This window comes from Condylura cristata, unplaced genomic scaffold, assembly GCF_000260355.1.
Source record: "Condylura cristata isolate star-nosed mole 26May11 unplaced genomic scaffold, ConCri1.0 scaffold00025, whole genome shotgun sequence".
NCBI classification, from domain to species: domain Eukaryota; kingdom Metazoa; phylum Chordata; class Mammalia; order Eulipotyphla; family Talpidae; genus Condylura; species Condylura cristata.
The window spans coordinates 13,639,459-13,655,520 of NW_004567126.1; the positions used below are offsets into that span (position 1 = coordinate 13,639,459).

The 16,062-nt window shown below is 56.7% G+C and overlaps 1 protein-coding gene across 6 annotated transcripts in view; it reads left to right on the forward strand.

Moving 5' to 3' along the window:
- The window catches only part of KIRREL3 (kin of IRRE like 3 (Drosophila)), a 529,310-nt gene that overhangs the window by 494,188 nt on the left and 19,060 nt on the right, over window positions 1-16,062 (forward strand). For all 6 annotated transcript variants that reach the window (XM_012729525.1, XM_012729523.1, XM_012729524.1 and 3 more), the window contains exons 8-13: window positions 970-1,075; window positions 6,321-6,469; window positions 7,949-8,076; window positions 9,070-9,196; window positions 12,316-12,416; window positions 14,943-15,141. In XM_012729525.1, coding sequence (XP_012584979.1) covers window positions 970-1,075; window positions 6,321-6,469; window positions 7,949-8,076; window positions 9,070-9,196; window positions 12,316-12,416; window positions 14,943-15,141 — 810 coding nt within the window. The remainder of the gene's footprint in view (window positions 1-969; window positions 1,076-6,320; window positions 6,470-7,948; window positions 8,077-9,069; window positions 9,197-12,315; window positions 12,417-14,942; window positions 15,142-16,062) is intronic.

A 16,062-nucleotide genomic window follows, 5' to 3' on the forward strand; every position in this document is an offset into this window, starting at 1 on the left:
TCTCTCTCTCTCTCTCTCTCTCTCTCTCTCTCTCTCTCTCCCTCTCTCTCTCTCTCAGTCTTTGTGCTCTTTTGGTCTGAAGTCTTTGTCTGATGTTGTGTCTCTATGTATATCAGTCGCTATCTCTCTGCTCTCTGCTTCTCTATTTCCTCTGTCTCTTTTCGGATTCTTCCTCTGCATTCTCTCTGACTCTCTGTATCTCCCTGCCTCTCTCTTCCCGCCTCTCCATTGTTCCCTGTCTCTTTGTCTCTCTTCCTGTCCCTCTGTTTTGTCTCTGACTCTCTGTCCCCTCATCTCCATCTCCGTCTTCCAAGTAGGTACCTCCCTGCCTGCCTCCCACCCTCTCCTAACCGGCTGTTTCCAGGGCCCCGCCTCCCCGACTTCCTCTCCAAAGCCTCCCACCATTTAGCACTGGGAGTCTCTCTTCGGATCATCTGCCTGGGAGCTGAGGGCTGGCTGGCACAGTCAGGACTGGCAGAGATGATCAGGCCAGTCCTGATGAAAGGGCGTGAATGCCACTTGCAAGTAACACAAGCACTGGAACCTTTCACCAAGAGAAAAGAAGCAGACATTTCACAGACAGAAAGTTTGTATGCCCTCCTCCCACCTCCCCATTCTGTAGTGCTTTGCTGTCCCCAGAATCTGGAAGATGGGCAGCCTGCACGTGGGGCCTGGGCATTCCACTTCCTGGCTGGCTGCTCATTTAAATGCAAAACCTGGGATCCAGCAGGGAGGCTTGGCCCCTCCACTAGTACTGCTGAAGCAGGCCCCTCCAGGGGGTGAGGGAGACCCCACTGAGGGCCCCCAACTTTCTGAGGACCCCCCCACCTTGGGTAATGGCTGCTCTGAGAGTCATGAGCTCTGTGAGCTCTACCATCCATGTCACAACAGGGACCTTCCTGTGCCCACTCTACTCCAGCCATGGACATAGCTCCCCAGTCTGCAAGGGACTTTCTTCTCTCTCTGCAGACCCCCCACTTGTCAACCTGTCTGTGGAACCACAGCCGGTGCTGGAGGATAATGTGGTCACATTCCACTGTTCTGCAAAGGCCAACCCAGCTGTCACCCAGTACAGGTAAGCAGCACGGTGAGGCGGGAGTCACCTAGCACGATCCTGGCACCCAGCACAGGGCATGGCTCACTGAGGGTGTCCAAGAGCCTTCTCCCCTCCACACCACACCCAGCAGTGCTGGGCAGGCGCAGACTCCTCCCCTTCATGTACACACACATTCTCCCATGGATCTGATGGGTCTGACCCCTTCTGCTTAAAGAAATTGTTTATCCCTTGTTTTTGAAATGAGGAATAGAGGCTCGGGACAAAAAGGTAAAACAACCAGGAGAACCAATAAGGTAATTAGCGAGCAGACTGAGGGGCAGCCCCAGGCCCCCAAACCTTGCATGTTCCAAATAGGTTCTGCCATCCTCCACATAAAGACAAAACATATGCTTAGTGTGAAGACCTTCAATAAAAAAATAAACTATTTTTTTTAAAGTGTATTTTATGCACACAAGAGCTGGGGTGCAGGCCAGAGGTGTGGGGTGTGAGAGGATTCACCAGAGACAGAGTGGGGAGCAGAACAGGCAGATGGACTGAAATACACTGCTGAGGAGAGCAGCGGGCAAAACAGGAGAGGTCTGCCGCGCCATGTGGGTCACCTCCATGGCCGGAGATAGAACTGAATCACTAGACCACCATGGATGCCCTAGAAAAGAACTTTAATAGAATTACTATGCAACTGAAAGAGCAATATTTCCCAGTTGAACACCCAAAGTTACCCACCTTCTTGCAGATAAATGCCCAGGCAAGCAGGGTTGATCCAAAACAGGGCCGCTGAGGCCCGAAAGCTGCCATAGGTCTAAGGCTTCTCTGCCAGAGGGAGGCCACAAGGGAAAGAGCAAAACCAAAATACAGGTCAAGATAAAGGCTGCCACTGGTGCCTCCCCCAGGCCTCTCCCCTGTGCCTTTGTCTTCCAAGTGTCCTACCACGTGCCCCAAGTCCCTGGTACAAGTCTCAGGCCAAGAAGCCAGCAGGGCTTCTGCATATGTCTCTGCTCCAGATGCTTCCCCAGGTCTTCTTTCCCTCAATGCTGGAACCTGGAACCTCCCCTTTCCATGGGGATGACACTGTTACAAGATGCGGACCTGAGTCATCTGTGCTCCCCAAACTGCTTGTAGGACGGAGTGGGGTTCCTGGCACAGCAGCCCTGTCCCGAAGGCCTCTCGCTCACCTCCAGGGCCCCCACGCTCCCTTGCTCAGAGTGTCACCGTCTACATGCTGGGCTCCCCTGCTGACTGAGCTTCCTGAAGGCAGGAGCTGGCGTGTGCCCTGGAGCTCTCAGCGTGCAGCCCAGGGCACGGCCATAAGTGGGGGTCTACAAGGCCAGGTGGCTCCTCTGGGCGCCTTCCCACCTGGGCACCCCATGCACAGGATTGCAACAGTCTGGGTGACCTCAGAGGCGCTCAGGGCAGACACGAGACACACTCTTCAGACGCCTCGTGGGTCTCACAGCCATTATGCCTCCTGCCGGCCCAGACTTGAAGGCGGAGCCCAGTGTGTCACTCTGCCATCGAGAAAGGATATTAAGCTTCAGTTAGTGCCAGGGAGGCTAATGGTCCTGGACTTGGAAATCAGCTGGTCGGGAGGGTGAGGACTGGAAGACAGGAGTCAGTGCAACCCAGAGGGTGGAAGGCCAGGAAAGGGACCGACCGAGGTGGTGAGGAATGCCCTTCAGACTGGAGAAGGGGCTCCCTGCAGGGCAGATAATTAAAGCATGCTGGAACCAAAACCCAGGAAAAACCAGTCTCGACCCTTGAGAATATTTAACAATAGGATGAAAATCCATCTGTCCTATCCAGTGTCAGCATCCTGTGGGCTGAAACAGGAGGAAGGGGGGATGATATCCAGGCTCCCTGAAGTTGTGTGACCCCAGGAACTGTTCATCGGACTATTCTTACATCTTTCAGTGTTTTGTTTTTTAACTAGAAAGTCTATCAGTGAACAAGCATAGACCGTGCAGGCTTCCCTGGGATGGGGAGCCCAAAGCTTTTCCTCCACCTCCATCCACCCCACAGCTCAAGGTCACAGGTCAGCGCCCCCTAGATGGGGGAGGTTAGAACAGGGTGGGGGGGGCGGCAGTCCCTCGAGATGCACCCTGGTCCTCCCTTGGCCTTCTGACCAGCCCAACGCCGTAAGAAACTGCAGGGTCCCTCCAGGGTCCCTCAGAGTCCCAAAGGCTTCTGGGAGCCCTCCCAGCCACTAGGAAAGCTCAGGACAGTCGGGGAAATGAGGTGGGTGGAGGGGCCTGGGACACCTGCCCCTGGCCTCCCCGCTCTACCCTCACCAGGTGTGGGGCTATTCAGTAGCCTGTCAGCTGTGGCAGGGTGGCCCTGCCCTGGGTGAGGCCTCCCCCAGCGGAGATGGGCATTCTGGATGTGGTACTGGGCTCGGGAAGGAAAAGCCTTAGGCAAATCTCGCATAAGTACATCGATTTTTCCAACTGACTTTGACAAGATTACAGGGGTCTTTGTTTCTCCATCCATTCGTCTTGATTGCTTCCTCCCTGTCGCACAGAAGATGCTGTGATATCAGAAATTAGATATAGGCCCTCCTGCACCCCAGCACCCAGAATGGGTTCCTGGGTGATCGCAGATGCTTGTCTGGCTGTTAGTCCAGGCTCAGCTGTCACTTCCACTGGGCCAGGAGCCCCCAGGTGAGCAGCCGGCCCCACCACCACCAGGTGCATCTCCTGCTGCCTCTCTGCTTCTCCTTTGAGGATCTCAGTACCCCCCTGGGAACTGGGGAGGGCACAACCACCTGATGTGAAGCAGGGACTGTTGGACAGCCTGTCAGCTGTGGCTTGTCAGGCCTCCTGATTCTGTGATATAAATAATTAATCCGCTTACATTTGCTCAGGCCATAGTAAACATTGATTGGGAAAGGCTTCATCTGGCTCCTTTCAAAGGGGGGAGAGCTGGTGCAAGCATTGGAGGTGGGGGAAGAAATTGGAGGGTGGAGGTTGTTGGGAACTGGAAGAGGAGGAAAGCTAAGCAGAACAGAGGAAAGGAGAGAAGGAGGGAAAAGAGGAGGAGGAGGGACTTGCTCTCCGGTTCACCCTTGACCCTGAGCCCAGCTAGTTCAGTGACTGGTTTGAACTTCTGGAAGGATCCCTGTGATGTCATTTTTGGGAGAGGAGGTTGAAGTGTGGGTCTTTAGGCATCCTCCATAAACTACAGAGGGCTTTCTTTGGTGTGGGAGGGAAATAAAAGCAGGGGAGAAAAAGATTGGTTGATGGAGATGTGAGCAGGGGAATCCAGGGGTGTCCCCAAAGGCCTTAACCACTGCCTAGCACCCACAGCCAGCTCCTGGAGGAGGATAGTCCTGCTCCCCCTTCCACCTCTGAGGTGGCGATGGCCCAGGAGAGCTACAGGCAACAGAGGCATGGAAGGCCAGGCTCAGACAGTGCAGCTATGCCAGGTAGAGAGTTTGGTGCCACAGCTGACCGGCTAGGTGCCAGGCCCGCGGGAGCCCCAGCGGATCTCCCAAGCCCCATCCCAGGGCCATGGCAGTGAAGCCTCTACCAGCCATGGTTCTTGTCACGAGGGACTCCAGACAGGGAGGGGAGAAAACCCCATGGGTTGATGGTGCTGATGTCTGCCCATCAGCCGGTTCACCTGGCCCAATCCCGCCCCAGCCCCACACTGTGCTGCGGCAGCCAGGAACAGCAGCCTGGGAGGACACTGGGCCTGCCCTCCTCAGCCGGCCAGCCGCCCAGCCTCCCCCGGCACCCTGCCCGACCCCCTCGCTTCAGCAGGGTGAAAGAGTAGGGGGTCAGACTCTAATCCTCAACATGTGTCTGGGACTGAATTCAGTCTCTGTCTGACAATTAAGTCTGGTCATGAAATTCAAGTTAGAATTGGAATGACTCATGAATAACTCATCGTGGTCATTGGGAAGCTCCTTAAGCTCTCAGGGAGCTCTGGCCTGCTTTGTTGTTCAACTATAATTGTTATTATTCCTCGTGTTCTTAATAATTACTCCCATATTAATTTATGATAATAACTACATGGCACCAGCCTGGACAGAGTTCTGTGATGCCAGGAGAGGGTCTCCCAGGGCTGGATGGCCAGAGTGAACAGAAGGAATCAGACCTCTGAGACACCAGGAAAGGCTCTAAAATGGGGGGATGGAGAGCAGGGAGGCGAAGGCAGGGCCAGCAGGAGGGTACAGGGAGTCAGAGTCATGGAGTAACAGTTGTGGGTGCCAAAGAACCCCACCAGTCTGGTATAGACATACACCCTGAAATAGGGAAGTAGGAGGAAACTAGTGGGGAATTTTGTGACTCAGAGAAGTGATTCTGGTCCTGGGGCAGGATGAAGTCTCTGCCTGGGGCCTATGCAGAATTCCCAACCCATGCTCACCCACATACTTCCCAGGGGACTCCAGGCACCACCCTGTGGAGAGCAGGCTACCAGGTCACCCAGTCATTGTCCAATGCAGTCTTCTCCGCCCCCCCAACTCCATGGCCAGCCCCAGGGAAGGGCCCAAGGTTTACCAATCTCTCCCCTCCGGTGATACCACTCAGCCAGCCGAGCCATGAAGAGGCCAGGACAGCTTTCCTGGACCAAACCTGGCCGATGGAGCGCAGATCACCGCTGAGTGACCGTGGGATGAGGCAGCTGAGCAAGAGGAGTTAGTGCCGTCCCTGGGAGAGGGCTGAAAGGTGTTCAGGGAGAAAGGGAACACCCTGGAGCAGGCCTCAGGACTGGGAGCTGAAAGACTGCTGGCTGGGGTGGGCAGCCAGGATACTGGTTAACATCTCTGCTCTTGTTTCTGTGTGTTTGTGTGTCCATGTGTATGTCTGTGTGTGTGTGCACGTGTGCACACTGGTATGGCTTCATGCCACTGTCCTCTGACCTCTGAGGTTCTGGACTCTTCTTTGCCACGATGACCGGGGATGGAGCCTTCAGAACAGCTCAGAGCAGGGGACTGTCTGAGCTGTCTGGAGACTAGAGACTGGCGACTGGGTCACGCATTGCCTGACCAGTCAGCAAGACATCCAGCCCACCTCCCTCCAGAATAGCCCACTTGTCTATGCCACTGACTTTCCAGTGACGCACGGACTGAAGCCCATTGACCATCCCCTAGTGCATCTGTAGAGATGCCCCCTGCAGAACCCCAAGGTGGGGCTGCCTGTGCCCCCCCAACACCAGACCTCGTTTTCCGGTGGGATGGATATATCATCTCCCAGAGATCCCCTGAGCAGGAGGGATACCCTGGCTATTTGAAGTCCTCACCAAGCCCTCTGGGGCTCTGTTATAGGTGGGCCAAGCGGGGCCAGATCATCAAGGAAGCGTCAGGAGAGGTGTACCGGACCACCGTGGACTACACATACTTCTCAGAGCCAGTGTCCTGCGAGGTGACCAACGCCTTGGGCAGCACCAACATCAGCCGCACGGTGGACGTCTATTGTACGTACAGCTATTTGGGGGCTTTCCTAAAGGGGGTGCTGGGTAGTCTCTACTCAGGGAGGTACCACCCAGAACTTATCAAGCACAGCATCGCCACAACCCAACTCAATGCTGTGCACTTTCCAGAAAGCTTACTCGTGGGGTGGTTCTATATGTCTCGTGACCCCCATCATAACCCAAGGAGGCAGGAATTCTCATTCCCATGATCCAGACAGGTGGATGGAGGCCCAAGGCCATGCAGCGAGGAAATGAGACTGAGCCAGGCTCTGAGCGAATCCACTGCCTGTCCAGGACCCTGCTGCCTCCCACCAGGGACTCACTACACCCCCTTCCTCCCTGGGAGCCCCGCGGGGACCCACTGCGAGCCAGCCTGCTGTGCCAGGCCAGCTGGATGTGCCCACTACTGCCCTTGCCAGTTCTAAAAGCTCTTTCCAAAATTTCTTTACGGTGGACCACTCCCCTCGCCCCCAACAGCCTCAACAGAAAGTTCAAAAAGTCTGTTCCCTTTTTACATCAAGGGATGACTCTGGGTCTTCTGGTCCAGATTCATACTCTTCTGCTCCCTGAAAGCAGTTCTCTGCCTACCTTCCTGTCACGGGGCCTCTATGACACCACTGCCCCACGCTGGTGGCCTAGTCTGTCTGCAGGAGGCTCAGGCTACAGTCGAGGCCAGTGGAGGGGAGCCGCTAGATAAAGCTCACTGCCACTTAGCAGGGTGTGGGAGGTGAACCCAGCGCTGGCTGAGACTGGGTGGGGTGAGAAAGAGGCTGGACAGACCTGGAGTGGGGTAACTTCAGATGGCGGGTGAGAACAGCTGCCTGGCCTCCTCACTCCTCTTCCCGAAGCCCCTCTGGGGCCCTGGGAGGCTCAGGGAGCCAGCCAGCAACGTGGGGCAGCTCCATCCAGGTCTCCGGAGGAGGGAGGGCAGGGGCCTTGAGAGTAGACACCGGGGGCTTGCTACCCTGGGGTGTAGTGAGTCTGCCACTCAGACCCAGAGGCTTCTGGGGCCGGGCTTCAGGGGACTGCAGGCCAGGAGGAAGCTGCCTCTGGAGCCCCCTCACTCTCAGATCAGTAGACATGAAGATCTCAAGGCCCAAGACTTCTGGGTCAGGAGGGAGGCCCCTCTGCCCACACGCTGGCACAGGGTGCTTCCTGGGACCAGGACAGAGGGAGGGGAGTGGGAGGGCCTAGGGGTCCGTCAGGGCAGAAATGGGGCCAGGGCGAGTGCTGCTGCCTCCTGTCAGGGGCCAGAAGGAGCCTGAGCTTGGGTGGGGGTGTCTCTTCCTGGGGCCCTTCCCAGAGCTGGGTCCAGCCCAGGCAGAGAACTGGGGTGCAAGGGGATGGCATGGGCTGAGTGGACACAGGTAGCCCACTACCCCCGTCCTCCTCCCAAGGTTGGGCAAAGGGAGGCAACAGCAGGAAGAAGGGGTCCCAGAGCCCTCCCCTCCACCAGAACCCTGTCTCTGCTTTCCATTGCAGTCGGGCCGAGGATGACCACAGAGCCCCAATCCCTGCTCGTGGACCTGGGCTCTGATGCCGTCTTCAGCTGTGCGTGGACAGGCAACCCGTCCCTGACCATCGTCTGGATGAAGCGGGGCTCTGGGGTGGTGAGTCTGCCACTCAGACCCAGAGGCCTCTGGGGCCGGGCGTCGGGGACCTCAGGCCAGGAGGAAGCTGCCTCCAGAGCCCCTCACTCTGAGATCAGGGGTGTTCACCTCCAGCGTGAGCTGAAGAAAGGTCCCCAGAAAGAGACATGGCAACCCAAGGCCCCCCAACCCTGAGTGCCTTCAGCCATGGTGGTTTTGAGTCTGTATGGACAGCATGTGGCCCATCACCTATGTGAGGAGTGAAAAGCCAGAGAAAGGCCTTTCAACTTCCCCCAAATACTTGTCACCCTTTAGTGTTGGGATAAGTTTGCTTTCTTCCTCTTTTAAATTGTTTGCTCTCTTCAGTTCAGAGCTCGTCAGCCAGCCCTTCCCTTGCAGTGGCGGCTAGCCTATGAGGGTCACTGCCCCCCTCCTCAGCAACCCCCTCCTCCCTTCTGCCTCTCCCCCATCCATGAATAAGGAAACAGCATCAGAGAAGATAACTCACTGCCCAAGGCCACACAGCCAGTGGCCATTGAGGTCAGGGTTGGAACTCAGAGCTAGTCAATGCCAGTCTGTCTTCTTTGCTTTACCTCAAAGTATATCCCAAAGGGATACAGAAAAGGCAGGTTCAGGGAGCCTCGAAGATGCTCAGCTATAGGATAATTCACCCCTGGGTCAGCCAAGTACAGTTGGGTGGGTAACCCCTCCGAGTATGAGGGGGCCTGGGGCTTCGGTAGGGAGTTCGCCTCCTCCCACACTCAACACCTCCCCATCACCCCCGGGGTGCAGAGCCCCATCATCTCCAACGACACAGAGTTCCCTGTGCTGTGACTATCCCTGTGCAATAAGCTCAAGCTGTGTAATAAGCCCTTCTCCCTCCTGCCGCCACTGTCACCCACCCTGGGGAATGTCTTGGCGTCCCTTGCCTCCGAGCCTGCCTCTCAGCCCTCCTGGTTCCGATAGAGACCACCCCTACTCTCTGTGTCTGATCCCCCCTCCCAATTCTCCTAGGTCCTGAGCAACGAAAAGACCCTCACCCTGAAAACCGTCCGCCAGGAGGATGCTGGGAAGTATGTGTGCCGTGCAGTGGTGCCCCGGGTGGGAGCCGGGGAGCGAGAGGTGACCTTGACTGTCAATGGTAAGACCCCCTCGGGCTCAGGCCAAGAAGTGAGAGGGATCTGAGAGGCAGCCAAGGCATCTCGGTCCTGGGTGCCCAAGGGGTTGTCATTGGTTCTGGGCCTTGCTACCACCTCCAGCTGTGGTCCCTTAGCAATTATGTCCTCCTCTTCTCGTCCTTCAGAGTCCAGCCCCGAGGCAAGGAAGGGCCTGGGTCATTTTCTCGTCACCTTCCTCCTTTTTTTGTTATCTTCTAAGAGTGTACGTAACTGAGCAGTTTTATCCTGGCCAGGAAAATGGGGTACCTGGGCAGCCAACATTGACTCTACAGTGACCTTTGACCCACCCATCATGACCTTGACCCTGGTGGGGACTTTAACGGAACCTCTGGGCGACCCTGTTCAGTCTCTTCCCTTTGCCTTAGCCCACTCACCCAGCAAGACCTGTCACCATGCCATGAGCCCAAGTGTACAGAAGCTCCCCAGTGGGGCAAAGAATATGCCCTAAGAGAGGCTGAACCCCTCTGCCATCTCCACGCTCCCTCATGCTGTTGAATTTCTGCTTCTTTCTTACCTCTTTCCTGCTGGAGGCCCTTTGCAAGCCTCCTGGTTCCACCAGTCTGCCAGGGCCCCAGGGATGGCTGGGCCAAGTTCTAGAAATTTGCCCGGTTCACCTCATCTCGACCCAGGAAGCTGCTCACTGACAGCCTTGTGTATTCTCCTCCTTTGCTGGGAAACAAAAGCCCCCTCTGTCACCCCCAGTAGCCAGTTCCCCTCCATCTGTTGCACTTCTCCCTTCCCAGAGGGAGAATGGCTCCCCAGACCCTGCAGCACTCACAGGCCTCTGTCCTGAGCCGAGCCGTGACTCGGTTGCCTTCCTGCCTTCCCTAGGTGTCCCCAGGATGCCACCAATAAATTGGCACTGCAGGGCTAAAAATAACAGCATCTGATCGCGCCTCTGTATATCCATGGCAACACGGCAGCAGCCTTTTCCTGCCGGCTCCCTGTCTGACACTCCACTCAGGCTTTGGGTCCTGGTGAAATCAGCGGTCTCCCCCGCTGCCTGCCCTCTTGGGGAGGGGGGGGGCGCATGGGGAGTCTTGCAGGCCCTTGATAGGCTGGACTGGGAGCCCTCAGACTCATATGCAGCCTCCAGAGCCCCCAAGCCTAATGCTTTTAAATGAGCATCCTCATTTCTGGGGTGTATAGAGGAGAGTCTGATTTGCCAGCATCACTGTAGACATCCAGGCATGATTTCTCAGAGGGACAGTCCTCTTGGATGGGAGCCCACAGCCTGGGCCCTGGTGTCTACCCAGGACTTAATCTGCCCTCTCCGGGGTCATCTTTCCACCCTCCCTCTTCTGCCTGCACAAGCTCCCCTGGATTGCCTGGAAGGGAATGGCGCAAGGGATTGGCATGAATCAAGGAAGCTGAACTAGGGTTACCCTGCCCTGAGGCTGGGGCCTGAAGTAAGCGGCCTAGGAGAGGGAGACCTCCCAGCCAGGCGCCAGAAGGTTTAGAGAGACAGCAGCGCTTTGGAAAGAGCCAGCGAGGATGAAGGAACAGAATGACAGGAGGCCCTCACCAAAACAAACCCGATGGGCTGCTGCTGGCGGCCTCCCTCTGGGGCGTGAACTGGCACAGATCTAAACCGCATTAACTCAACTCAGGGATCTGCAAGACTGCTGCTCTTTGACACCCCTCCTCATATACCTTCATGCCGATTTCTGTTTTCTTTTATCAACCCATAGACGACCTGAGAAACCTCCAGACAATTCCTCAGTCCTGGGTTGTAGGAGGAAAGGTTTGATGGTATCATCACTGTGTACCAGCAGCAAAACAAAGCTCCTTCTAAATTCTAAATAATCCAGGCTCCCCCATTTTAGCCAAATATGCCTAAGGTATCTAAGAGAGGAACTGGGGGGGAGGGGCTAGGTGGAGGAGGTTTGGGGGGAGGGTGAGGGAAGGAGCCCACTTTTCAAGCCTCCTGAGGATAGAAGCCCTGAGATCTCCGTCTGCCAGACCCAGCCCCCAGCCACATGCCATCCCAAACTCGATAGATGGCATGAGAGTGTTTCCTGGTACCTTTTTTCCCTTGCCTGAGAGCTACTCAGAAATGCAAATCTGTTTTAATTAAGGCGGCTAATAAACAGCAATTATGTTCACAGCAATTTTTGTTTTGTTCCCAAGTAACTTTGCCTGCCCTGCAGGTCCCCTGCTCTGTTCCCTCTTTTCGGGGTTGAGTTTAGGCTCCCCCCTGGGAACCTAAAATGGGGCTCGATGGCTTCCATCTCTACATCCCCTGCTCCAGCAGCCCATCCCTCCCTTCTTTCCCCCTTTCACGTCCCGGTGGGCACCATGCAGCAAAGACTTAGACAGAGGACAGGCAGAACTGTGCTGCTGGGCTGCGGGTTCCAGGTGTGCTCGCTAGACGACCAGATGCAGTAAATGAGACAGGTACTCCGGGAACCTGACCTCCAGGCCGCGCACGCAAAATACAGGACCTGGTCTGGGGCCATGGACTCACCCTCCGGGTACAGACAAACAAGGGGCTGAGCTTCAGGACTTGCAGAGAGACGTGTGCAATGGGGACCATGAACTTGCATTCCACCTCGTGTCGGTTCCCCTTGACGGAGGCACGCCCCTTTTCCTCTCTGGCAGCCTCCGCAACATACTCGGTGTCTTAGGCAAGCGCGCCCTCTACTGCACATCTGGTAAAATTGCTTAAAATTCAGCCGCCAACGTGGAGGTGACTTCGCCCCAATTCCCTTTCCCCTGACACCTCCTCTACTCCTTTTTCAGGCTTCCCACCTCCTTCACAAAGCTCTCACGATCCACCAGGGAGAAGTATTCTTCCTCCTCTGAAGTCAGTTAGCACTTCATCTGCACTGCCTCCCCGCCTGTGGTGTTAACTAACTCCACCTTTTATTACAGTTACTTGTGTCTTCTGGGCTTTCAGACTCGGAAGCATCCACCCACCATGCCTGAGAGGCTCGTGACTGGCACCTCCTTTATCTTCCAACCCCCTGCCTTGCACACAGGGGCCTTCCGTAAATGTTTGCTGATCGATTGAATTAGTTAATAAACTCTGAATCTACTTCCTGCCCTTCCTGGGTCATGATGTGAAGCTGTCTCCCCACAGGGCCCCCCATCATCTCCAGCACCCAGACCCAGCATGCCCTCCACGGAGAGAAGGGCCAGATCAAGTGCTTCATCCGGAGCACGCCGCCCCCTGACCGAATTGTGAGTGTGCGGAGGGTGGGTGGAGAAGGTGTGGCTGGGAGGGGCCCTCACAGCACACTGGGCAGCCATAGCAGCCACTCTCTGCTGACTCTGCCCTGAGCGGCGGCAGGTCTTTGAGTTTCCTTTTTCTCTGTGGGGAAAATTTTCTCAGCCCTGTGAGTCTTGCAAAGGCATCATGAAGACAAAACTCGAAGTCAGCCGCCCTTCTTAGACCCACAGTGCCCCCGGCTCACCGGCAAGCGTGTCTCACACCTCCCTGCTTTCCGAGAAGCACCCATACCAGTGGTTCTGGCCAAATTCGGCGCCCTGGGAGCACAAGGGCAAAGACAACAGTTCCACTTTCTGGGAAAGCCCAGTCTGTGGCCAGCTCCTGAGCAGAGGGAGGTTTATAGCTGTGCGCCTGGAAGTCTCTTCTCTCAGCCTGCACTGGCCAGCGGCCTTGGGGAAGCTGACCCCACTGCTCAAAAGTTCTTCTGGTGATAGAATCATTCTATCACCACACCACGCCCATCCCTCAAAACGCATCTCCCCGTATGCACAGCTAAGGGGATGTGGTATTTATAAATGTCGGGGTCATCCGCCCGCACAGTCCTGCTAAAAGACTGTCCAAGGTCGGGCCCCTCTGGAAGTGCAACAGGTTAGGGTGCAGCACTGCAAGCTAGCTGCAGCCGCTTTAGTGCAAGTTCCATCTCCAGCCCTGGAGGTGACCACTTGGCACAGCAGACCTCTCCTGACCTGCCTGCTGCTCCCCTCAGCTGTGTACTTCGTAGAGCTGCCTGTTTTGCTCCCCACTCTGCCTCTGATGAATCCTCTCACTGCCTCTGGCCTATACCCCAGTGCTGTATGCATAAGTAAATAAATCTTTAAAAAGAAAGAGAGAGAGAGACTGCCCAGGGTCAACCCCGAAGGCGGTATGGTCCCATGCTGGGCAGGAACAGCAGGACTGTGGGGGACAGCTGGGACCCTGTGGCAGTAACTAAGTGTCACGCTGTCGGCTAAGATACTGTTAGGGCATCTGTGCTGTTACACTCTCAGGTGTTGTGTTCATTCACGGAGAGGCTGACGCGTGGTAGGAGGAGCGGAGGCCTCCCCGTGCACATCACTCTGCTGATGTTACTAGTCACGGATGTGGCACGAGTCCACGCAGCATGCTCCATCCGTGCAGTCTCCGGGCACAGTCCCACTGTCTGTCCTCAGACACCTCACCAGGCCAGCTGTCCCCCCAGCCGCCCCCTCAGGGGACATTTCGGCCAGCACTGGAGAGTTTTTTGGCTTTTTCCATTTTTGGTTGTCACACTTAGAGGGGAGCCACCAGCCCAGGGAGGCTGCTCGATATCCGGTAGCTGTCAGGACGTCAACAGAGCGTCTCCGGATGGCGCAGGGGCTACGTCAGCACTGTGAAGCTACCCACAGCCTCTGCAGCAGGAGTTTGATCCCGGGCCAGGGAGCTGACCCACAGGGCGGGGCAGACCTCGCCTGTCTCCCCTACTGCTCCCCTCCGCAGTGTATTTCAGCAGATCTGCCTGTTCTGCTCCCCACTCTGTCCCTGCTGAATCCTCTCACCCCCTGCACGGCTGGCCTGTACCCCAGTTCCTGTATGCACAAATAAATAACTCTGAAAAAAAACAAAACAAATGTCGACTGAGAATGAGCAGCAGCTCTGGCCGCCCACCCTCGGTGCGGATGGCACCCCCATTCACAGGCTGTGAGCCAGGGGCCTGCGTGCTCAGGTGCCTGCAGAAAAATCACACTCCTGAAGAAAATTTGTAAACATCAAAAACCAAAATTCAAGTTCAGTGTGTGTACACTAAGACAAAGATCACCCCCCCAAACACACACACACACACACACATACACACTCACACACGGCTCCAAGAACACAGCTGGCCAGACAGACGTGCAAAATAACGAAGCCAGGCCTGGCTGCTGCGGGGCTGGCCTCACCTCACCGGCCAGAGGGTAGTGTTGGGGTGACTGCCATGGAGGGGGATCACATGCCACGCACAGGTTCCTGGAAAACCGCTCCAGTGCAGGACACGTAGGGCCCCCTGTCAGAAATGCCCCCTGTGGGATCCAACCTCCGCGTGTGTGCACGTGAGGATGTTTGTGGGGTGTGGGGTGATGTGTACACCTGTTGGGGACATGTGTGTACGCATGTCTGCGTGTTGGGCTGCCTTGTGCACATGTGTCTGGGTGTGGTTTGCACGGTCTGTGTTGGCTGTCTGTGGGGTGTTGCGTGTCCCTTCATGGTGTGTTGTGATTGTGTGTAACTCTGGTGTCACGCGTTGGAGACGCGGGTAACATAGGTATATGTTTGCAGTGTGGTGTGCCCATGTTCGTATCGGCGCTGTGTGTGGTCGTGTGTGCACTTGGGGGTGCACAGGCCAAGGCGCGTGTATGCATATTTGGGACGTGGTGTGAGCATGGGGCCTGGACGCAGTGCTGGTGCTGGCGATGGGGACTTGTCAGCCCCCACAGGTGGTGGCCCTTGTGGGGGTCTCCACCTAACTCTGTGCACGCCGGCAGGCCTGGTCCTGGAAGGAGAATGTGCTGGAGTCGGGGACATCGGGGCGCTACACAGTGGAGACCGTCAGCACCGAGGAGGGCGTCATCTCCACCCTGACCATCAGCAACATCGTGCGAGCCGACTTCCAGACCATCTACAACTGCACAGCCTGGAACAGCTTCGGCTCCGACACGGAGATCATCCGGCTCAAGGAGCAAGGTGGGCCGCCCGCTGGGCTAGACCAGCAGGCCCTCCCCACCTAGGGCAGGGCCCTGGCCAAGCCTGCCGGGCCTGAGGGGGCAGTCGCCTCTCGGAGGCTACAAGCTGGCTGGGGCCCAAGGACACGGCTCCTTCTCACTTGCCACACAGCCTCAGGCAGGTCAGCAGAAGGACCCCATGGTTGCACCCCAACCCTACACAGCCTGCCCTAGCTAGGAAGCAGAAGGAAAGAAAACAGGGCAGAGTGGTGCCCCGAGGGCCACGGCCCAAGAGAAGCGGCCACAAAGCTGACAGTCATCCCCGTGGCTTCCCTGAGGACCTGGCGCCCCACTCAGCATTTCCGAGGCGGGCCCTGATCTGCCCCAGACCACCCTCGGGGCGTGGAGCCCAGTGAGCGGTGGTGGACGCAGGGAGCTCTGCATAGACGTGTTGGGGAGCCTGGTTCACCCTACTAGACAACAAGCATGGCCCATTACGCAGAAGTCGCCCAGAAGGTGTCTCTCTGAGCTAAGGGTGCCTCGGCTGTTCCACCCGGCCACGTGGGGAATAAGCTCTGACCATCTGCAGTACACCGAGGGCCACGACCTGTGGCCCTCTTGGTGTGCTCTGGGGCCACTGGCCGAAGGCTGCCCTGGGCAGGACTCCAAACACAGAGGGAAGACAGGGTGGAGAGGGTTCACCCCACTGTGTGTGCAGATGTGGGGAGCTAGGTGGGGGTGGGGTGCTCCCCAAGAGCCCGACAAGCAGCCAGCAGCATGCTGGGTCCTGACACAGGCTGCAGACTTTACCCCTTCTCCTCGGGGATTGGTTTACTGTGGACCTAGTGGTCCAGGGGGCCTGGCAGTCTCTGACCCCCTTCACGAGGAAGGCCACCCACAGGCTGTCATGCCCTCCCACCCCTCCGCAAGAAATTCTGAGCCT